At 47.6% G+C, this 24,218-nt stretch overlaps 1 protein-coding gene across 3 annotated transcripts in view; it reads right to left on the bottom strand.

Annotated features, from left to right (window-relative positions):
- Positions 1 to 602: 602 nt before the first annotated feature.
- Positions 603 to 24,218, bottom strand: part of IGDCC4 (immunoglobulin superfamily DCC subclass member 4) — a 101,322-nt gene continuing 77,706 nt past the window's right edge. For 2 of the 3 annotated variants that reach the window (XM_032994262.2, XM_032994263.2), the window contains exons 12-20: positions 19,906 to 20,013; positions 18,951 to 19,134; positions 18,134 to 18,261; positions 17,277 to 17,447; positions 16,606 to 16,743; positions 15,996 to 16,101; positions 14,783 to 15,017; positions 7,510 to 7,674; positions 603 to 5,659 (exon numbers count right to left, since the gene is read on the bottom strand). In XM_032994262.2, the coding sequence (XP_032850153.2) occupies positions 5,129 to 5,659; positions 7,510 to 7,674; positions 14,783 to 15,017; positions 15,996 to 16,101; positions 16,606 to 16,743; positions 17,277 to 17,447; positions 18,134 to 18,261; positions 18,951 to 19,134; positions 19,906 to 20,013 (1,766 nt within the window). In that variant the 3' untranslated portion in view covers positions 603 to 5,128. The remainder of the gene's footprint in view (positions 5,660 to 7,509; positions 7,675 to 14,782; positions 15,018 to 15,995; positions 16,102 to 16,605; positions 16,744 to 17,276; positions 17,448 to 18,133; positions 18,262 to 18,950; positions 19,135 to 19,905; positions 20,014 to 24,218) is intronic. The other variant, XM_032994264.2, reaches the window with a different exon arrangement.

Genomic DNA, 24,218 nt, shown 5'->3' with positions numbered 1-24,218 from the left:
GCATGAAACCAGACAAATATTTTTTCTTATAGGAATCAGTTCAAAACTGAGAAATGTGCAAGCATCAAGAAATGCCTAATGAACCCAAACGCTGCCCGCACCTGAAATCCCAAAAGAATCCCTAAGGAACCGGGCACCCACCGTCATCCCACATTCCCAACCTCCACGGTTGTGAGCTCAGGCACTGAACTGGCACCAACGTGACTCCTGTGTCCTGCTCCCGCTGCTGCCCCCCACCAGCGAGCTACCCCCCTTGCCGTGGAAGCTGCTCCGCCGCACCGCCCGGCTCGGCCAGCTGCAGGATCTTGTTCAGATCCACCCAGCAGCGAGTTACCCACAGAAGCAGGAGGCTGAATCTGAGCTGCCAGGAAATGCAGATGCGGGTCTCCTTCAGCCACGCTGACTCCTTGAGGGTCTGTCTCCAGCAAACTCGGCCGTCCCCTCTGTGTTTTGGGGGGCAGAGCACGGCCCAGCACCAAACAGCAAATTTTCCAGGGTTCGGCCACTCCAAGCACAGCAGCAGGATCCTCCTTCCACAACAACTTTTTCTCAGAGTAAGAGCTGTAACAGACCAAATTGTGAGACCAATTCCACTCTTTTTTTTTTTTTTAATATTTTATTAATAACCCATTAGTTAAGGAATATAAGGACAATGTCTTCTTACACTTTAACACTAAAGAGTATTTGTGGAGTAAGAACAGTCTCTGAAGAAAGTAAGTTATAATTAAGTACAGCATGGAACCAAACACAGACACAATCTTCAAACAAGATCAAGTTCTGGTTACACATTCTTACGCACTGTGCAGAAAATTAAATGAAATTTAATTTTCAAATACAAGCAAGGGAGTACAATAACAGAACTAGATGGTAGATTTCTGCTGGACTAAACACTTCTTTTCTAACAAAAGTATTGATTAGAAAGGACACGATGATCTCTTCGAAACGTCTATTTCTAATCAGATCAAAACCAAATATAAGTGCTCTATTAAAATGGTTTCCTTACACAGCGTATTTCATGGGCTGATCTCAGGATTGTTAGCTAGTAATGTAAAAAATTCTTAAAACCTACATTATAAATTATCTCATTTGAACTATTTAAACCAGAACTTTGCTGTCTGTTAAGTAAGAAATAAAATCAACAAAAAGTTGAAGATTTTTATCCAAGTCATGTGTTTCATGTAACAAGGAATTAAAAGAAAGAAAAGGATGAGAACTGTGACTTTCGCAGCAGCATGGGGAATATACAGTTGTGTAGCCAAACAGTAACATTAATACTACAAAATTATGCCAGTGAGACAAACCTGACATCTTAACAATGTAAAACAATATACACCAGCAAAATGTTGAACAGCAATAATCTTTAGTGTTACTGAAAGGAAGAAAAGGGAGAAAGGAGCCTTATGTGTAAGAACATATATTAAGTATGATGGGTAAAGGTATCAACAGTTTTTGTGTCTGTGAGAAATCTGCAAGAAAGCTACTTATTTCATGGTAAAAAAATATATGCACTGGTTGTTTCAGCTTCACACATAAAATGTGTATTATCTGTCTCCTTCCATTCATTTCTAGCTGAAACTAGCAGGTCCCACGCGTATTCAGGACAGGGGGAACCTGGAGTGCAGCCGAGTTGGACAAGGACACCCAGCGCTCCGCGTGGACACACGTTCGTACAGAGAAGAGCTTCGCTGCTGCCGGTCAGTGCTGATCTCTTGGCTCTGAGGGAACGGCCTCAATTTCTGGGACTGAGGTCTGCCATACCAGCCCCCGGCCACCACTGAACTTGCCCATCCAAACACTGCCCGTTTCACGCGCTGGTACAATTCGGTGGGATGTAACAAGGTCAGAATAAGCCTCAGCGTGAAGAGACAGAAGTATTTTTGTGATGCAAAAGCAGAATTGTTTGCACTCTGCCGGATCTCCCCCAGAGCTCTTGGAGCACGTAACTAACTTGGTGGTCTTGTGATCGGCCCAAGGTGATGGAGGGGAGCGGTGCCACACTGGGCCTGCTGGCATTGGCTTCAGTGACAGGCAGGGATAGCTCTTAGGCAGCTCAGCAACGCTCACCCCACGGCTGTACGATTGCTAAAGTCAGTAGGGACAAAGCAGAAGGTGCAGGTACAAGGGAGTGGCCCCGAAGCTGTGGCACACTCCTAAATCAGCCGCCGGACTAAGGCTCCATCCCCACAGGCCCCTGGATGGAAAGCTGAGGGCTGGCCCACGACCTGCCCCAGGGACAGTGTCACAGCAGGGAGCGGGGAAAACTCTGGTGCCCTGGTCATCCCAGCTGCTGGCCAAAGCCCTCCCAGCGCTGCCGCCGGCAGCCGAGGCGCTGCCTGCAGGCAGATAACTTGGTTTGGGAGGTGAAAGAAATTACCAGGGGTTCCTCTGCAGCGAGCTTTTTAGAGAAAGGTCCTTCTCCCTTTCTGCACGTCAGCAGCGGCAACGTGGCTTGTACAGGGTCTGTTCTGTCACCGGGGAAGAGCAAGGAGTCTTCCATGAAACTAACTGCGAACTGAGGTCCAGCTGCAGAAATCTCCCCCCACCCTCCACACCTAGTGCCCGATACTCCCCAGCTGGGGGATTTACACCTCTGCAATTGCATCCGCTCCCATAGAACTGTGAATTGCCCTTATTGCCCGCAATAACACTTCACTGCCTTATCTGTAACCCTGCTGGGTCATTCGTTTCAAAGTCCTGTGGCAGTGAGTTCTGGAGGTTATTTATGCACTTCCTCTGCCCAGTTATGATTTCTTGCCTTTCTACCTTCCTACTCTGGTAGGGCACACACACTAACTCCTGCCTAGACTGCTCACTGGCAGATTCCCAGGCTCTGTGCCACAGCCTTCCAGAGTCACAGCACTTCAGAGCATGGAACGGCGTCGCTGAGACTCCTCAAGATACCAAGCAGCAGCTGGAGCAACAGAGCAAGCGCAAGGACTGCAAATACAGCTGTTCACCAGAACACGGTGTCACACTGGGAGGAGATGCTGTAGGATGGGGAGAGGTGGAAGCTCCAATATCCTTCCCAACAGGGTACACGGAGGCTTGGAGGTACTCCTCCCCTGGAGAGCTGGAGCTAACAGGGTTTGATGGAAGATAGCAAGGACCGGTCCAGCTCGGCTCCAAACACAGGGTACACTGTGACATGGCTCTTCACAACAGAAGCGGGGATAGGGTGTTGCTAGAGCAAGGTTCTCCTTGCTGCAAGCAGTAGTATTGCAGTCCAGATTTCACCACAAAAAAAACAAAGTCCAAGTTTTTTACAGGATCTCAGGTCAGGACACAGCTCCCCATATTGCTTTGGGGGAATTCCAGTAAGAAAAGAAAGAGATGGGCATCTTTTTCCTCATTTTTTAAACAAACAAATGGCTGGATCTCTGAATCCTCCAGGAAGGCAGAACATTTACCAAACACCCAATGAAAAGAGCTACCGATCCTTGTTACTGCTGAGGAGCCGGTCCAATCCGTAGTGTTTGCAGTCAGACTCTGCAAGCCTGGAACAGGGCAGAGACGGGCTAAAGAAAAGGTAGAAAGAAGTTCACCCCACACCAGAATGCCAGGCTGAGAGCCACAACAGCAGTAAGCAAGCAGCATCAGCAAGGAAGAGTCACTGTATGATTTTCAAACCAGACTGACTGGTAAGAGACCAAAGATTTTATTTTAATTTTTAAGCTCTGGTGGTGCTCTGCTCTTAAAAAAACCCCAAACAAACAAACAACCAAAAGCACTTCAGTGAGAACTCTCAGAAGTGACTGGAAAATTTCACTTGTTCATCCAAAGCCTTCAGCAAGTCCACTGCCTAGAGAAGACTGCGAGCTGCTCTCTGGAAATCAAAATCATACGAGATGTCTCCACTTGGGCACAAAAAAAGAAACAGATGTCCCCAAGACCACAAATTACTTTTGCAATTGTTGGTTCTTTTTTCTCTTCGCTAGTATAATCTTGTTATGGAAAGATGGAGGAGTTTCCTTTGGCCAGCTCCTGCAAAACACAGTCCTACAAAGAAACACAACCCAACTCTCCAGCTGTAGGGAAGGTGTCCTACAGCGATACTTAGAAACAAAGCAAGAGAGACATCAGATCTGCAGCACTACGCATTAAAAAAGAGTCAACAACCAGTGCAAACATATTCTTTAGAAAAAGGCAGTATAAGAATAAGTTAAAACCTATAATGGACTATAACAAAAGAGTAGGTCTACTGCTTGTTTTTCTCCAACAGACATGAGGTAGTTGTGTTGTTAGGGAGGAAAAAAATACAGAAAGAGAGAAGTAGTAAAAATGCTACTCTACATCACACACTAGTCCACTTTATAAAATTAAATAATATAAAGATGTTCCAAGGAAATAAAAATACATGTTGTACATTAAAAGGACAGATGTGTACCTAAAATATTAGGTACAAGAACCTATGGAAAACAAAGTCCAGGTTGATGAAATGACCCAGACACTGAAGAAGGTTCTATATAGTACAAGTTGTTAGAGGCACTCGTAGAGTGTGTAATAAAAGGCCACTACATCAGCCTGCTAGTACTAGTTACTGCGGTAGCGTACAAAGAGAGCCTTATAATCCTTTTAACCACGGGAGGGCAGAAAAGGCTGGTGGTTACAGCTCACTGAATTTGTTTCTGTTGGCTTCCACTCCCTTGTGGGACTCCTCTGACAAAATCCATCCCGACGCTGCGAGGCAGCAGGTAGTGCCAAGGTGCTCCCTGGTGAAGAGACAGTTGAGAAGAATCGCTCGGTGTACCCTGCCTCCTCCCAGCAGTAAAAGACGTCCTGCCAGTCGCCTCAAGGACTACAGCGAAGTGACAACCCTGGTCTAACGCAGAAGGCTCTGTTCCAGCCCATGGTTTCATGTCAGACTTTGGCAGATGGCTCAGTGCTGCCCCCTTGAACACCGAGTTACTCATCAGCTTCAGCAGGAAGATGACGGGCCCTCTCCAACCTGCCTACTGATTTCTTGAAGGCGATATGTACAGCTGACAGGTCCCAATCCTGTTCTGGTAAGATACTGCACCTCCTTAGCTCCTGCTGGGCTCAGTGAGTCGAGGGCACACAGTAGCTCACAGAGACAGGCCCCCATAGCACTTCTAGCTCTCCCATGATCAAAATCAGATTAGTTCACTCTTTAATGATTGTGGACACATGCCATGCTCTCAGATGCTGAGGATGAACTGGTTAAACCAGAGTTACTACAGAGGGGGACCTCCTCCGGGGCTGGGGAAAGGGATTGGCACTTGACTGGCTGCACATCCCCACTGCCTTCCTGGATGGAGTCCGAATCTCCGCTCTCCACTGAATCCAGACTTTCCCCGTGCTTGTGGAAGCCGTTGGTGAGCCCACGGATGCGAACGGCCTCTGTTTTGGTAGTCTTTCTGTCGGTACAGAACAGCTCGTCCTGGGCCTGAACCTCAGAATTGCCCCTGCAGTCCACCAGCCCTTGGCTCGTGTTCTGCTGGGTGCTGGGAGAGCCAGGCAGAGCCAGCTCCCCAGAGGGGAGCTCTTCAGGCTCCTGGTCCTCGGTTTCAGTCTCTTCGCTCTCCAGGGTGTGCAGCTGGGAGTCGTAGTCTCTGTGGGAGGCTGAAAAATCAGAATGGACAATGACCTCTGCTTCCACTTGGTGGAGGTTGGCTGGTGGGTGGCTTTTCTTTGCTTCATTCTGTTAATCAAACAGGGGAAAAATTTAAAAAAAAAAAAAAAAAAAAAAAAAGAGAGAAGGTAAAGTAAATGAAATTCAGATAATTGAGGCTATGACCCAACCAAGCACAGAAATGTATTTCTTTTTAATTCCACAGAGTGCAATGGGATGTACACACGCCTCTATTAACATATCTTGATATGTTTCTCAGAGCTGAAGCCTTAAAACGCATCTCAAATCACCTCAGGATCATTATTCCTATTTTACATATGGGAAAGCAAGTCCCAAGAGAGTGAAGTGATTTGCCCGCAGTTTCTTGGCAGGCTGGAGCAACCATTCCTCCAAGCCTCTGTTAAAAACCACAATTTTCAAAACTGACCCGTCTATTTCTGTAGTAAGGGCCAGATTTCTAGAGGGCAAGTGGGCAGCACTCTAGGAAACTGGCTTCTGATACAGCTCATGATACAGACCCACAACTAGATAGCAGGGCTCCCCTCTACTTCCCTGGTTTAATTTTGGCTTCATATCACAAAATGTTTGTTCGTTAGAGCCCTGGTCACAGCTTGCAAAAGTTGATGTAAATTCAAGCACTTGAATTCAGAAAGAAAACAACCAGTTCTCCTCCGCAGTGTTTAAGTGGAGTGCAGGCTCCACAAATCTGGTTTACAAGCAGGTCGTTCTGATAGATTATTGTTCAATAATTTAACAGACAAATTATTTTGGAAGCTCACAAAGAGCTCTCTAGGCAATCAGCACTCAGATTCTGGGCTGAGTGTGATTTAATAGCAAGAAACAATTCAAAGTATGGAAGTGATATCCCACGTGTAATTTGAGTTTTCTGTTGAAGCCAACTTTGTGCATCATTTACATATTTTAACACTCTTCTCCTTTTCTTGACAAATCTTGATGGGTAAGCTGTGCTGTAAATGGTGCCCTGTAATTGGGTTGTAAAACATCGTCTTAACTCTATCCACAATGTTAATTACATCCTGTGTATAATTGATTTTCACACTACTATCTACGAAGGAAACATAGGTACCTCACTTAGAAGTATTTGCTGGGGGTGGAAAGTGAACTTTTTAAAACAGTAACTAAAGAAATCTTCTGATACAGAGCAGGTGCCAGCTTGCTTTGCTGAGACTGTGGCACAGACATCACATCACAACCCTTGTACAGACTCTCCCAAACGTGGCAGTGCATATTTATTCCAATGAAGCAATATCAGAAACAGGATTTCCTCCCCATCTTTGCACCCACATAAAGACGACAAGTGCAGTGGAAATTGCTCTACCCTATCTGGAGAAGGAGTTTAAATCAACCCTTGATCTTTGACTCCTCTTACAGGCAAAAACGCGATCCCTCCCTCAGGTGAGCACGCTGTAGATCTTAATGACTGTGCTGAGCACTGCAGCTCCTAACTCATTCGGCAGGCTGCTGGCTGCACAGCCCCAGTAAAAATTCAAAGCAAACTGCTGGTGCCTGGCTACAGGTCCTCAGGAACCGGGACTGCCACAACCCTGCTGACAACGGAGCTGCCTGACTCCACTAGATCGTCACCAGAAGAACAAGGCCACAGCACAGGCCCTCAAGGGCTGGGTGGAGTCAAGACAGAAAATCAGGGGAGAGCTGAGGCTTTGAGCGCTGCTCGGAAAAAACAAACAGCTTTGACTCAAACCCCATCAGTCTCACCAGCGTACACTCCTATACCCAGGGAAAAAAAAAAAGTAAAGCCCATGATCAGCCAACTAAAGCTAGCTCAGAGAAGGAAACATTTCCTCCTATGCTGCGAAAAGGAGAAAAGGAGATGGGGAGCATAAATGGAAAAAAACACATCAGAACACACAAGTCAATAAACCACCAAAGACACCCACCATCACGGCATCGTAAACCAGAGCTTGTAACAAAAGCTTCTGTCCTGTGCTGGAAGGGAGCTTCAGTGATCCGTTCACAGCAGAGAGAGGCTCTTTTGTGATAGTGTCCCCGTATCTGGCTATGCTGTTTGTCCAGGGCTGGTTGGCTGATTTATTCCATGAAGACTGCAGAAGAAAAGTGGGAGGAGAAAAGATCCAATTATCACAGATAGCGATTCTTATTCTCATAATCCTGAAATGAGAAGCAGCTTGAAAAAGGAGAGTGCAAGTTGGGAAAAATATCATGGTGTTGGAAGACATAAGTTAAATGTGGAGAACACTTCTGATGGCATTAAAATAAAAATGCTTGCTGCAACGGGCTCACACAGTCGCTGCATTGGAACAGGCTTTATTGCTCTGTTACACGGTCTGATGCAGAGCAAGTGGGTAAAACTTGCCAGATGGCTCAAATCTGGTCGCGTAAGGCACCTTCCACTGATTCTCAAATTTTGAGGCCAACAGGTATATCATGGCACAAGGCATCCTTTAAAAGTCCACTGAAATCAACTCTCTGCAAAGCTGCAAACAGCCCAGAGTAGTATGAGCCTACTGAAAAATACCGCAAAGCTGGAAAGGAACCGGGACGGTGGAAATCTGGAGCGGAACGATTATGGCATTTGCTTTGGCACAAGGGATGCTCTGCAGTGTGGAGATGGACCCTCACCTGCGTGCACTGGCACGCGTGCTCCATAAGAGCTGAAGACAACGCTAAGCTGCTCGTGCTGCAGTGCAAACAGATTTCCTGCTCTAAGCTTGGAGGCTTGGGTAAACACTCTGCCATTCCCCATCAACATAGAGGCACAAAACTGGGGGCCTTATTTTTTTAGGTTGTTTTGTTTTTTTTTTTTTTTTTTTTTTTTGCAACAGACCACCAAGCAATTCTTAGCTCAGCTTTAAATCCCCTGGGCAACCAGTGTTACCTTGTTTGTAGATCTAATTAAATTATATGGGCTGAACGCAATTTGTTCTGGGTTCTCTCAGCTTCCCCTTGCAATAAACTGTTGAATGCACACCTCTGTGCATGGGAAATGTGTGCCTTTAAGAGCTGAACTTATTTAACAGCTCAGACTATTAGTTCACAGACAGAACAGTATTTTTTCCAGGTTCTGATTTTATTGGGCTGTCCTGCATATACCTGAGCTCAGCCTTGCTACTGACACACATACATATATACACATACATGTGCTCAGACTTAAGGAAGACATGAGCCAGTTATCTCTGTGCTTGTTCCATGGATGTTACATGTTGCCTGGCTAGAAGTGAGAGGCCCTCACAAGGCTGAAGTGAAATCCTGACCTGAGACAACGACGAGTGCACGCGTGTGCATACAGAATACTGGTGCTGTGAGCATGATAGCTGTGTCACGTGAAGATACACAGCACATCTATTCAAATCCATTAACCACCTATTGCTGACTGTCAGGAAGGAGAAGCCCAGGTTTTAGCTCAGCATATGTGGGCGCTACTTGGGCCGGATCCATTCCAACAACAGTCAACGTAGCACGAATCCGGCCGAGATGGCAAGGAGATTTCTGACATCAGCCTGACCTTGTGTGAGTCATTTGACCTCCTTGTGCCTCAGTCCATCTGGCTGGAAATTAGGTAGAAATACACGACCAGATGTTGTATGTAAGCCAGGCATTCCTAAGTCAGCTATTTAGCAAGAAGTAAATGCTACCTCGTGCTGTCAGTGCTGGCAGAAGGCGCATTAAAGCGCTCATGTATGCACTGAAGGGCTGACCGAGCCTTTCCTGAGCGCTCCCTGTCCACCCTGACTCAAGCACCAAAGGGGCTCCACACCTTGCAGGAGACAGAGCAGTGTTACATCCCAGCACCAACCCCGAGCCCTAGGAGCTTTGCTGCTGCCTCAGGATCAAACCTTAAGAAAACAAGGAGTAAAGGGCCCCTATGTGACAGCACCCTGCAGAACAGTGAAGTCCAAGCCCAGCGCTGCGGATATCAAGCATTTGCTAATTTAGGCCTGGATGCTGGAGGCAGTGTCTTTGCCATTCCTCTCTCTGCGATCCTCAACCATATATTCTGAGCCAAAAGCATTCCTTAATTGCTCTCTTTCTAAGTGGACAATCACTAAACTACACTTTAATAGCAAGAAATCAACCAAGCGATCACACACAGCTCACAATATCACTAGATGCAAGTAGTCAAGGAACGTGTTCAATTTGCTTCTGCTGCCATCTGAAAGGCTTTCTGCAGCTATATCGCTGACTGATGGCTTCTGTGCCTTTTCCAAGGAACATACGTTACTGAGCAAATACTGCCTGGAAATTTCAGCGTTGAACCTACACAAATATGCACACATGCACACAAATGTGTGTCCTATTATAGATGCTTACATGCATATTTGCCATCAGAAAGATCTGAGCATCATATGCATACACACACACACAGAGCAAACTTGAAAACCTTCTTGCAGGCATCTTGTGAATACCAAAAAACGTGGAAAGAAACAGGCAGCTCTACTGCAATCCCCAATGGACCATCTGTTAGCGGAAATGTCAATCTGCCATGTTTACATAGGTTTTGATGACTCTGGGAACAGCCTGTTCAGCTCTGGCTGAAATTGGCTGCAATGAAGAACAAACTTGTTTTGTACCAGTTTGCAACTTTCAACAAACAGAAAAACCCATCAGCCACACAACATGGCCTATATCCCACATGTTGTTCAAGCATATTATGTTTGAGAGGAAAAAAAAAAAAAAATCCCTCTCGAGGCTTAGTCTCTAAGGTTGGGCAGCGGCAATTAACTCTAGGTCTGTTTTCACCACAGACCTGAAGGTTTTGTGTGCCTGAAAGCTTCTCTGCTTTTTTAAGCAGTATCTTTTGGTGTAATAAATGATACTATTTCTTTCTACTACAGGGGGGTTAGTGAATGGCTGAAGGAAGGAAATGTTCTCTTGCTTTTTACAATAGAATAACAAAGGCAAGGAGTGTCAGTCTAATACTAATTTAAAGAGGGAAAAATCCCTTTGTCAGTTCACTGCAAACACAAGAATGAAAACTAATAAAAACATCTTCCAATGAAAGGTGTTTCCATTACAGCTAAATCCTTATCAAAGCAAACAAGCCTTTTCATTTTAGCCTTTTCATAGAAACTCTGACTAGTAAAAATGTGCCTAGCTCATGTTACCTTTTCAGTGACAAGTAATGATTTCATGCAAATATGCAAGCTGAGAATGAACATGTAGGAAATGTTGATCTTGAAACCTTTCCGGTTTTACGAGGATGGTTATTTAAACTAAACTAGCTTGAAATCCTGTGCAAAACAGGGCTGGGGACATTTCAGATGTGCCCAGGTTTTAAGGGTGTCATCGTGGAGAGAAAGGATTCATTGCTGAACCGCAGCATGACAGCCAGTGGGAGCAGGAAAACTCTGTGTCATGCAAATACACAGGCACCCCTGCCCGCAGCTGCACCCCTGAACAAGATGCAACACAACAGAGCTCTCCCCCACCAGATAAAGGAGAATCTCTGCTAGCTGTCATCGGGAGCACAGCTCTCATCTAAGACGTCTCAGAAAATATTGGGACTTTTTTTCCACACAGAAAAATTTCAACATGAAAATGACAAACAACTCAGGTATATCCAAGTTCTCTGATGCATTACAGCTTTGGCTCTCTGAGTCACAGGGATGCTCCGTGGGAAATACAGTCCCTGCAGGGAGGAGGCCCACAGGGAAGGAGTGGGACAGCAAGCAGGGAAGGTTCCAGCTCGCAAGAAGCACAACGGCAAACATCTCCAAGCCAGAACAACTTGGGTTTGGCTTCATTCAATGAAAAGCTGAAGTCTTCCACGAAAAGCAGATGCTTTTTAACATTCTCCCCCACCCCCTAAATTGCTTGGCCCAAAAGCAACAGTGACAGAGATGTCTGGAGCAGAGCCATTTTATCATCCTCAGTCCATCTGTCAGGGGAAACAGGGCTGCACCACCACAGCCTGTGCATTACTGTGTCGTGTATAACGCGGGCTACTGAGGGCATCAGTCTGGGGGTCACTTGAAAGGGGAAGAGAGCAAGAGAGGAAAATCACTTGCCAGTGTATTTACAAATCCTTGTGTGTGACCACTGGGAGACACACAGAAAGGAGGGAAAAGGACCTGTGAAATGGCCGCGCGTATTCCTGTCACCCAGACGGGCCCCGTGCCGACAGCTCGGCTGCAGCAGCACCTCTCTGTCCTGCAGGCAGGGGCAGGGTGGCCGGGGGGCTCTGGGGGCTGTCCAGCAGCACAAAGTCTGTCCCACCTTCCATCTGCACAATCCTGCACCCCCAGTAGTACTTGTAAAGGCTCAAGAGGAATCACAGCCCTACGTTTGAAGGAACGTTGTGATCTTGACTTGAAAACCATCAAGGGGTCTCCTCAAAACCCTTGCCCGCGGTTCTTTCCAGGAGTCAGCTCAAATCTCAGTGTGGTTGAAGTCTTCCTGCCCTTGGTCTCACTGTTCTTCAGTCCCCACACCTGTGAAGGGACATTCACTCACTGCTGACTGCTCATGGCACAGGTACAAACACAAAGAAGGGACTGTCCATCTCCTAACAACACGGAGCCTCCGATCTCCACTGGAACCTTGGGCTGCCACAAGAATAAAACCAATAAAGAATAATCCATGAAATGCTAAGTAATGAGCCAGCGTGTGAAAAGCCGACAAGCAGGGGAGCAGCTATCACAGCGACTGCTAACGGCAAGTGCCACCCACCCAACACAAAACAGGTTATAGGAGGGTAACTTGAGGATGGAGAGGCAAGCAGGCAACTGGAGGTCCCACAGCCCTGGAGCTGCCACTTCCCTGGCATCACAGCTATAAAAACCTGCCCAACAGCGGCAGCAGCATCAGACTAAGAGTCCGTGTCCCCACCAACATCCTGAGCTCTGTGGTGACATGGTATGCTGTTAAATAAAAGGGAATCCTGAGACATTTCTCAGTCCCTTTCTTTATTGACTAGGGATACAAGTGATAGTACCCAACCTAGAGCAGCCTGGGGAGCTTCCCATTCCCAGGCTGGACCAGGAATTCCGCAAGGATTTTCTCTTCCCTGTGGCTCTACCACATTCCTTGCCACGGGTTTTCACACCCCCAACCACACAGCAGGAGAGAATAAAAGAGAAGGCAGCGAAGGCAGCTGGTCATTCTAGGATGTGGCTCTTGGCCACACTCGGGCAGGGTCTGCAGGGCTTTGGCAGCCTAGTTGAAATGACTGCTGGAAGAAGCTCTCTGCAGTGTACAAGACAACCCAGGGAACCTACAACCCACTCTTGGGCCTTAGATAGTAGCATTTTAACTCCAAGCAGGGAGAGGTACACACCCCCAGCTGCCCCTCGCTCTGATTTACATCTGTTGTGGGGACCCAGGTATGTGTGTGCCGCTGTGGCCGTGCCTGTGAGACCTGTCCAACTCTCTGCCCACCCAGTCAGGTAAAATCACATCGCCATCCAGACATGGGGCCTCTTGGCAATTGCAGCAAAAAGATGGTTTTGGCCTAAATCTTTTCACCCTTGAATATACACATCAGAGTATGGGGAGGATGCAGCGGTGCCCAGGGCTGGCTCAGGTGGCACTTCCAGCAGGAACTGGGCAGTGGAGGGACAGGGCCTCCTGCGTGGGAGCACATCTCCCTCCAGTGCCTACTCCCAGCAACGACAGCCTGTTGCTCCCGACCACCACTCGAGCTCTCCTTCATCCATCAGGTCATCCTCACTGGTCGGCACGGGTGACAACACTGCTCTCTGGGTGGCTGTGTGTGGATGCTCCTCACTGATCCTTGCTTCCTTATCCACACCCATCAAAAAAAAACAAGCTCTTTATTCTGCTGGCAAAAATCCTCAGTGAATTTAACTCTCGGTGGCTCTTCTCCAGCCAACTGCAGAGGCAAAGATGCTACAGCCAGAATCGTCCTTCTCCCCAAAGCTGGGATCTCTGAGCATAACTCTGCTGCTGGACACTGCCAGCCTCTGTGATAGACACTGGGGGCCCTCGAGTTCTCAGACTAAGCCCCAAGTAACCAGGCCTTGGCACGGCCCTCTCCAGCCCCTGCTCTGCATACATGAAAATCTTTGGATTGCTGCTTTGGAAGAGAGATCTGGGTATGCTGCCTCCAGAAAGGCCTCCCAAGGGAGGGAGCTTCCCCTCACCCCAACTTGTTCTCGGGGTAAGTCACCATCACTGAAAACATTTGTTCCTTATTTAACAGAAAGAGCTGTAGGAAATTCCTCACAGTCTTCGGCTTGGGTCCAGACAGTCAGCCACGTTCCACCAAAATCCATAGATGTGGCTTGGCTGCAAACCACCTCTCCTTCAGCTGAGCACTGATCTGCCACAGCACTTGGGGAAGGCCAAGAGCACGGCTTCAGCTCGCAGGACTATTAAAGGCAGCAGAAGACGTTGTGGTTCCAAAAGATTGTACCTGCTCTGCCACCAGCAGCGAGGACGGGTCTCACGGTTAGGCCGGTATCCTGAACTCACCTTCCCTCCAGTGACACACGAGCACAACATCGATGCAAACGTGAAATCCCATGCGTTCACAATGCATTTGTTTTACTGAACCTCCTAATTACTTTACATGCTCTCCCTGGGCTACAAAGAGAGACATAAACAGATTAACTAAATTAGGCCAATTAAAGGTTCCCTAATGGAATGAAATGTTTCAGGCAGGCTTGAAAGAGGAAATGGGCAGGGAGGAATGAAAGACAATGCAATGTCAGGCAAACCAAGCAGGGCAGGAAAAGATTACTTCAAAAAATAAGGCTGACAAATAAAACACAATTTCACTTCTTGTATATCTTCAAGAGTATTCCAGTGACTATGCTATTTATGGACAAGGCTGCTTTTACTCTAAGCAAAGGAGTATCCTGGAAGGGAAAGCATCTACTCTAGACATCACGCTTTCTCACACCATCTATATGCCACAGCAACAGGAACAGTGCAGCTTCCTGCAGCAGTTTGGTAGCTGCTTCTCCGGGGATGAGCGGTCACTGTCCCAGGGGATGGAAAGGGCTGGCAGAGGGCAGGGGGATCCCAACCTTGGATCTGACAGCCAGGACCGAGCCAGTCAGTTTTTAGAGAGAGGAAAATGCGGGGCCGCTCAGCACCAGCCTGAGGCCAAGACTACCAGCACCTTGCAGAGCCAGGACAGGATCAGACCCTGGCTTCCCAGCAGCAACACACCGAACAAAGGCTCTTGCCCAGGGTGGGAGCCCAGTCTCCCCCTGCGTGGGTCCTCACCTTCCTCTTCCCATGGACGATGTCCTCAGAGAGGCTCGTGTGGATGAGGCTGTGCACTTCAGTCAGTTCTGTGATGTCCCCCAGGGACACGGGTGCATCCTCCGGGAGCGGGGACATGAGGGACTCCAGCTCATGTGAGTCCAGGGTAGCACTGGGAGCTGCCACCCCTTGCCGGCTCCGGTGGTAATAAGTATGGTTGCCAGCTGCCTGGGAATCCAGGCCTGGCAAGGCCTCCCTGAGGGAAAACAAGCAAGAGTTGACATCTCTGATGAGCCTCACTTTCCTCTATCCCAAACAGTCACAGACTGACAAAGTGATCCTCTCCAGGCCACTCAGCCTGTCCTTCTGGAAACAACCAGGCCCAAGCCCCTGCCCTGACGCTCCTGAGGAAGGGGATCTTCTATCCACATCCTACTGCAACAGCTTTCGCTGCAGCAGCCTCTCCCCAGGTGCATCTCTTCACCACCTTCACTAATCCTAAAGCTCATACAAAGCATGCTGCTGGATGCAAAGCAGACAACGGGAGTCCCAGCACTATAGCAAGCACTCTCCTGCCCATGGGGAGCTGTGTCACTCCTGTCACCTCTGCTTTACAGATAAGAGATCCAACAGGACAGAAAAGTTTAGTGGCCACATTACAGGACAAGACTTCAGATGTTGCTTGTTCCTAGTCCTGAGATCCGCTGTCAGCTCAAAGCTCTTCCCAACAATTAAGCTGATTTCCAGTCATGGTCTTTCCAAATGCTTGTGGCTGGATTGAAACGCCTGGAATAGTAGGGGCCAGTCCCCTGCAAACCAGCCTGCCACACACTGGGAACTCTTTCATCATTTTCCCAACTGGAAGTTAACAAGCCCTTTCCAAATATCCTTAGAGCTGTCCAGCCTCAGAAGCAAAATACTGCCCACGCTAACAGACACGTAATAATCCAGCAAATCATGTTTTTTCTGTTCTCTTGTTTTTGTTTTTTTCTTTCTCTGAAAAAAATCCTATTAGTCTAACAGTGCAAAGAGAAACTACTGAGAAAGTAAGTGAAAAGACTATACTAAGTATGCTCCTTAGCCAGCTAGCACTCTCAAGACTCAGTTTTTCTATTAACTGATGTCATACACAGCATCTCAAACAGCCCAGCTGAACACGAGGAAGCAGCTCACAATGTATTTTGTCTCCCACATCAGCCTCTCTGAGCTCCCACAAAGGCGAAGTGACACCTACCTCTGCTTGCTGTTGCGGAAGCTGGCACACATGCAGAAGAGTATGCAGAGCAGCCCCAGGCAGACTCCCACAATGATTCCTGTGACAGAGTGGATATCCAGAACATCTAGTAGAGGAAGGACAGATACAGCATTTCAGCTGCTAGCAGGAAGAAAGTACAAAGTGTCTCAAGTTCAGAGAAGCACCAGCTTCACTAAAACCAATAGGTGATGCCTCTATGCACATAAAGGAAGAGGATTACTTGGCAGTGACAATTTAGAGCAGCTTAAAGCAAGCTGGCATCTATGCACCTTCATTAATTTCATGCTACACAGGCCTAACAGAAAGGCAGCAAGATGCAGGTGGCATGTGCCCTTCCATAGGAGCTGGGATGGGGAAGAGAATTGAAGTTCGGCTGTGGAATGGGTTCTGGAGCTGCCCAAGGCCTCTGGAGCTGCCCATCTGAGGACTCTGCCGTGATCCTCTGCACTGGCCTACACACTGATGTATCTCACAGCCTGCACGGTGGCATCAGGCAACTGCTTGGCAAACAGAAATGCTGCTGCTGCCAAATCGCTGTCTTCAGCAACGCAACTCGCTTCCTGCACTGAGAGAAAGAGGAAATTCGTACCAGACAACTTCTCCCGGAGGGTGTGCACATCCTTAACGTTTGAATAGGGACCAGATCCCACGACCGTCTTTGCTCCCATCTTGAAGAAGTATCTGGTATCACTTTCCAGGCCATGCACTTCAGTGCTGAAGATATTTCCTGATCAAAAGCAAGTCGAAAGAGGTTTAAATTGTGCAGTTTCAAGAGTATTCAGAGGCTGCGGCAAAGCAGCAGTGGAATTCTGTTGGGCCCTTGTAAGTGAGGGATTTTGTGTCGTGCACTCTAAGAGGTAATTCAGACACCTCTTCAGTATTAATGAACTTGCTGCTTAAAGAGCTGATGATACAGACTACACGTGGTGCTGCTGGCATACGTTCTCCTAGGAATTACTGGCTGCCAGCCTGTATTTGCAGGATGTTTGCTGGATGATAACAGTTATTGCAACCCTAGACATCTATGATCTCATGTCTCTCGGTTGTCATGTCCCTGGACTCTCCTATATGACCAGGAGCAGGGCCCAGCATATGCTCCAAGAAAGCTGGCAGCATGAGCTCTTGAATGTTTGTTTGTATGTGCTCAAAGGGAGACAAAGATCATGGCAGCAGGACTGACCAACCAGGGCTCCACAGGCAGGGAAGAAGGCAGGAGGAGGAGAACCTGGTGAGGTGTTAGGGTACCTCGAGGAGGCTCACCTTCTCGCGTCAGCAAGGTCCACATGTCATCTGGCTGCGTGTTGTTGGCGTTATACAGGATGAGGTACTCCACAATGATGCCATTGGGCTCAACAGGGGGGCACCAGTGCACCTGGACAGCGTAAGGGTTGAGCGGGTGCAGCCGCAGATCAGATGGAGGAGTTGAGGGACCTGGAATTGACAAGCAAAGACCCAGAGTGAACAGCAGAAAAGAGGAGAGCATTCACCCTGCAGGGCACGACAACTCTTCTGTGCCTTCTCTGAATCCTTCTCAGTGGTGCCACAGACATGTTTGCAAGCATAAAATGCTAAGTGACCCGGGTGGCCAAACATCTCATCCAAACAAGCTGTGGAGAGCGCAGAGAGGAGGCTGTTGAAGCCATCCAGCTCAGTTTGAGACTGTGCAGTGTTGGTCCTATTTGAAAGAATATTCCTAGCACACCCCTGCTCCTTGTTGCTTTCTTCCCCAAAGCCCTGCTTGAACTGCAGCTCGTCCCAGCTAGAGGCAGGGCACACAACCCCTCCAAAGCCCATCACTCCTGCTATGTGAAGCTGAACACCGGAGCTCTCCCTGATAAGCAGGATTTCTCTGAACCCAGAGGAATCCCACAGTAACAACAACTGTTGCCCTAATTCTCTTTACATACTCACCTCTGTTTACAAAGCAGCACCCTTTTGATGGGCTTGGGAAAGCCACCAGGATGCTTAGCAGCTCTCAGCCTTTTATATACTCAGGGACACCAGAGCTTGGAGGTGACCTGAGATCACCACATCTCTCAGGGGCGCGTTAGGCAGGATTTGATAGAGACTCAGGGAAAGCCAGGAGAAATCAGCATTCAATTCCTGCAAACACTCACGATCAGGAAGGGTGAACCGTTCCACCACGCTGCCGAAGGGCCCATCGATGCCAACACCATTGGACTGCACGGCAAACTCATACCTGGTGTAGGGCTTCAACCCACTGATGAGAATGTCTTCATCCGAGCTGTCAAAAGAGGACATATTCACAAGGCCAGGAAAACTAGATGGTTCTCCCACCCACTGCTGCCTTTGTACCTTACTAGGAGCATTGTAAGAGATCATCCTAACTCCTACAGTATTTGATTTTTCACCTAAAGCTTCATCTCCTGCAGTCATGTGAATGCAAGAGCACTCAGCTCCCAAATACACAGTAAATTAGGTTCTCAGCCTCCAGGACCATTTCTGATGTACGTGCAGAGAAAAGCCTGAAAACACAACCTGGTTATATGCTGAAAACCTGCACAGGAATCCAGATTTAAAATACACCACCAAATTATTGTAACTGCTTAAATTCTAGCAGTTTTTAAACCTAATTTGTGAGGACCATCTCGCAAATCATGAATGCTTTGAGACTGGCCATAATTGCACTTGGTTATGTTATTAACAGGAAAACAAGCATGTAAGGTCCAACCAGAGCAGAAAAGATGCAGAGGCCAGCCAGTAGATGATCCCTTGGTATTCAAGTCATAGGCAAGCCCCAGTGCCACATTTCATCAGTTCTGAATATATCTGTGACCAAGGCAGACGTTTCCAGCATGTGAAACACCCAGGATATTGCTCAGTACTGGAGCTTCCCTGAAAGTTCCTCCTGCCCTGTGATTCTTCCCGACACGAGTGATACATGGCAGATGAACCTTTAGCATCCCTCTTTACCTTGTGTAGTATGTAACAAGAGAGGCGTTTTTCAGGCCCCAGGGGCTGAAGCGCACGGTGTAGTTGACAATTTTGACTGTTGTGAAGTCAGGTTTCTTCCACCTGAGCCATATGGAAGTTGAGCTGTTGGACTCGGCATAGACTTGGACTGGAGGCAGCGGAGGACCCTTCTGCACAGGGGGATCTATGGTGCAGGACAAAAAGAGAAGAGACACGTGGAGACGTACATGACAGTAAGGCAAGGGACAACAATCACAGACATAGAAAACATGGAATAAAGCAGGTCTAGGTTGTGAAGCCTGTACCAATATGCTGGACTCCAGAGTAAGCCTAGATGCCCAGCTTAGCCCTTCTGGGCCACACTTTTCCTGATGTGTGGGAAAGATCACAATGAGGATCCATGCACCAAGGTGGTGGTGTGCTACTGTGGAGCAGTGGAGGCCAGCTTCAAAGCTGCCCACCCGCCAGGCCCACGCCAGGGTAAGGAGGAGCCCAGACTGATCACCATCCCACAACAGACTGGCAGAGCTGAGAATGGGGCTTAGGTCTTGAGAGCTTTTACCTTCTTTGTAACACTGCAAAAAGCCTGGCATGCTGCTAATTCACATCTGCAAATCTTTGTAACGTAAGATATGAAACCCAGGTTATCTGGCATTTCCAAGACCATCCCTGAGCCACTAATGGGGCCAGAGAGAACACAGTGAAGGCCATCCACACCCACTATAAGAACAACCCTAATGAGAAGGGGGATATTTTGCTCCTTTCTCTCCTTCCCAGGATAATTCCTCCAATGCAATTTGCAGTGACTGTCAAAAGGAGTTTCCTTATATTGCGACCTTCCCCATTTTTGTTTTGTCCCCCTTCAAGTCCACCTTCTGTAATTTTACCTCTACCCTTCCTCTGAAGCCACATGCCAAGCAGAAGAGACAGACAACAAATGAAGGGCATTCCTCACCTACTGCTGTTGCAGGTGCCTTTTCTGTTTTGCCCTTCCAAACCGCTGCATAACCATCTTCGTGCTTATTGAATGCCACCAGCTTCACCTCATAGAGTTTCCCAGGAGCTAGAAAAATCAATCAAGGTTTGTCTGGAGTTATTTTTGCTACCAACCCTCCCCAGTTAGACATGGGGTTTTTTTTGATCTGACCAGCTTTTCTCACCGTCCAAGAAAGTAGCTTGAACAGAGCTGTATTTCCTAAAGATACAGCAGGGAGTCCCCCATCACTTACAAGCTTTCCACATTCAAATACTGTCTCACAGCTGGTGAATATCGTCACAACTACTCCCTAGTTCTCCCCTCATTTTTTACAGAAATTACCAGCAGCAAATGGACTTGCCCCAGTCAAGAAGGGTTAACCAAAGTCACAGCCTGTAGCACATCATCCCAGGATCTCCTGATCTTTCTCCCTTGCAAACTACTAAAGAAACCTATGTATGGTGACTTCTCTCCCCCACGGAAGTGGATGCACTGCATTGTTTATTCCTGAGGAGCGAGGACACCCTCTCCTCTCCAAAATGCACTTCCCATGTCTAAAGTCCTTTCTGATTTATTTGCTGCTGTGAGGATCATCCTTCTAGCCAGTCCTCACGTGCCTATTAAGTCACTGGCAGCTTTTGTTGCATGGTGACTATTTTGCCTCCACAGCAGAGTTTCTTGATTTGCAATTTGAAAAGCAACAGCGCACACAAAGGCCACACCAGAAACCTGAGGGTCCTCATTACACACGCTTCCCATCAGACAGCCATGCAGTCTCTGGGGAACCTCACACTTGGCCTGAACCGAGCTGCAGGACAGGGTGCTCTGTCTCCCTGCAGTGCTGCCTTGGTCCAAAATTCACTTCCCTCTTTCCTCTGGCCTTTCATCAGCTGAAATACTCCTCTACTGTGTGAAGTAACATCTGGGGTTTTTTTAATGAAGATGTTTAATCAAGAAAACAACTTGGGAGATACAAAGTTCTCAAACAAGACACCAGCTTCTCCCTTCAGCAGTCAGCTCATTCAGAAGCTCAGCAAGAGCAGTCCAGACTGTCTTTGGTTGTCTTGGCTGCAGTGCATTGATGAATTTTGTTAATTTGGGACGTGCTTGTTCACTCCCTGCCCTGATAGATCACTGCTCTCTTTGCCAGACAACGTAAGCAGAATAAAACCTCTCTTATTGATGCCAATTTTATTATTACTGCACTGATTATGCTCCCAGAGGCTAATGGTACCAATTACCAAAGGCTTTCTCTGCTCCACAACACATGTTCGCGCTCAGAATATAAAAACAGTGCAGCCACATTTTTGTCCCCAAAAGAATCCCAAAAGCAAACAGTTTTGTCTGCCTCCAAGGCAGCCTGAGATGCATTTCCACACTCTCCAGCCACAGGAAAATGTTTCAAATCCACACAAGGGGGATGAGACCAAAGGGGACTCAACTTCCAAAGGCTGGGACTATGGGCTTGGTGGAACAAAGAAACCCCCAGCCCGTCTCTCGCCAGCACGCACACTCCACCTCCTGCCTGAGCACTTGGCTGGGCTTCACTGGGACACGAGCTCATCACGGATGATGTGATCCAAAATGATGAGGAAGAGCTCACAGATGTGCTGCAGCTGCAGGCAGCTCCTGTTGGGAGAATGAAGTGAAGGAAAGGACAAGTCCTCCATCTCCATCCCTGGGTAGGATCAATACAGCAGCCACTTACACGTGAAGCCAGGGGAGCTCTACTACAAGATCAAGCAATTCACATTCTGAAAATAGGGGTGTTTTGGATTTCTCAGTCAGAGGCTTGGCTTCAATTTTTATACATAGGCCCAGATGTTCAAGCTCTTAGAACATGCAGACATAAAGCTCTATCAAGCTGTCAAGAAGGTAGTAGGCAGTATGAAAACAGATGTATTTCACTGCATTCCATCATACATTAAATATAGGCAGAATAATCTAGTCCAGATAATTTCAAATCACTAATTTGGATGACTGCATAATATATCCAATATGCTAAATATGTTGTTTCATTTTGTTTTTCAAGGTGTTGTTGGGCAGATGCCATACACCATACTTGCCTCTAAGTAGAAAAATGTCCTGATCTCCAGGGAGTCACTCCCAGAGGAACGCAATCTTCCTTCGTGGGAATGTGGAAGGCAGGATCAGGTCCTTACCATTTATTTTTTATGTAAATTATGGCTCTGGTAGTTGCACACTATTACAGAGACTAACTGCTAGAACATAGATGGAAACCAATGAGAATTTCTCAGGGAAAAGCCCTCCTGGTGTTTCAGGACAGCTTCCTTTTGATTTTGTGGGCTCATGAAATTGCTGTATTTATGTGCCTCTGAACAGCTTCCCACCTCTCTCAGACAAGATACAAGGCATGACATTAGCAATATCACTAAAGTGACGTGGTTTGCTCCAGAGGTTAGCACAAACATGGGAGAAAAGCCTGCTCTTATTTCAGACAGCTCAAATAGAGAGCACTGAGTCACTACCAAAGGCAAAATCAAGAAGCCAGATGTTGGGGGTAAGGTAAAAGATGATGAAGTCTGCAGGACAGAGAAGAGATGGTGGACAAAGCTGGCACCATTTCAGTAGCAGGACCAGCCAGTGCAAAAGAAAACAAGAATCTTGCACCAGACCAGCATAAGGAACCTTACTGCAGGCTAAAACACAACCTAATGCTACAGGAAAAGAGCGGAGGGAAATGCAGGCAGGGCTCCTTGCTGGTGTAACAGTTGGGCGATTGCTGTGAATAAAGAGCAATCGTGCTCAAGCAGCTCTGTCCGAATCTGCTTTGCACATGCATCAACCTCTGCCTGAGGCATGCCTCAAAAGGAGCTGTGTCCCCCAGAAAGTGCTTCCCCTCTTGCCCTGCTGTGCTCCTGGACAAAAAACAAACAAACAAACAAACAAACAAACAAACAACAAGAAAACCCAGGAAATCAAATCAAGTTATGCAGGAACAAGCAGTGAGACAGGAGTTTTGTCTCTCAGGCCACACCCCAAACCAAGACAAGACAAGGAGCAGAGTGCTGGCTTCAGTGACACTGCGGAGATGTGGAGCCAAGGGGCATTTAGTGACTGTGTTGCTGCAGTATGTAGCCTCCCATGGGGAAGTTGGACCTTATTTGCAATATGGTATGCAACCACATCTGAGCTACAGCTCTGCCTGTGCCTAACCCTGGTTTTCCTGACACCATTTCAAACACTGGAACAGGCTTCCTAGAGAGGCGGTCGATGCCCCAAGTCTGTCAGTATTTAAGAAGAATTTGGACAATGCCCTTAAGTATTTGCTTTAACTTTTGGTCAGCCCTGAAGTGGTCAGGCAGTTGGACTAGATGATCACTGTAGGTCCCTTCCAACTGAAATACTCTGTTCTATGTAAACAAAGAACACTGTATTCTACTCTACTCTACTCTACTCCACTCCACTCTACTCTCTTCAAGGTCTTGACCCAGTTTGTAGTTTCAGCCATGACACCTCTTCAACAGCACACCTCCCATGGGCCAGCCTGGGCAAATCTCACTCTCCCACCAGACAGCACGGTTCACCACATGCAGCCCCCTTACTCTGACATCAAGAGACACTCCCAAGAGACAGTGTGGGTATTTCGTTTGTTTTTAGAGGGATCCTAGGAGACGTTTCGACTGCTGTGCTTCCCAGGCAGACATCCATGAGCTGGTAAATCCCCCCAGCTGATTCCCCATCAGCCACAGGTCATGTTAGGGCTGACAACCTTTCCTGAAACTGCTACCCACTCTGCCTGTAAGACCCTGAATGCAGATATAAGTACCTGCAGAGGGTAGCTCCCCGTTATAAAACTAAACCCCTCTGGATCCCAACCACTCCTCCTCCTTGTTTCACATCCAGACCCCCTGTCTTTCTCAGCACAGCCAGATTCCTGACCCCTTCCTTTACTGTACGCGTGCAAGAGCACGTCATTCAACAGCGCAAGGGGGAGAAGAGAGAACATCCACGGCTGGAAGAAACCCGAGACTTTCTTCCTGACACAATGACAGCCGATACACAACCGCCAAATCATAAGGAAACCATTAGGGCTTGACGGATGCCCAAATTTAAGGAAGTAATTACAGAAGAACAAGCAGCCTTCTCAGCATCACCGTGCCAGAGCATTTGGAACCAATTCAGCTCACTCCCCAGTCCCTCCGCTAACTGACTTGCCAGTGGTTAGAGCAGCGCGTGATGATGTTCACATGTGGTTTCCTCAGTGCAATAATTACAGACCTAAATTCTTCAGATAAACTCATAACTGTTAACACCCTCTCAGTGGCAGG

This window comes from Tyto alba, unplaced genomic scaffold (genome assembly GCF_018691265.1).
Source record: "Tyto alba isolate M040663 unplaced genomic scaffold, T.alba_DEE_v4.0 Super-Scaffold_41, whole genome shotgun sequence".
Taxonomy (NCBI): Eukaryota; Metazoa; Chordata; class Aves; order Strigiformes; family Tytonidae; genus Tyto; species Tyto alba.
Note: the sequence above shows the minus strand (reverse complement) of the source record. Positions and strands in the feature narration are given on the sequence as shown.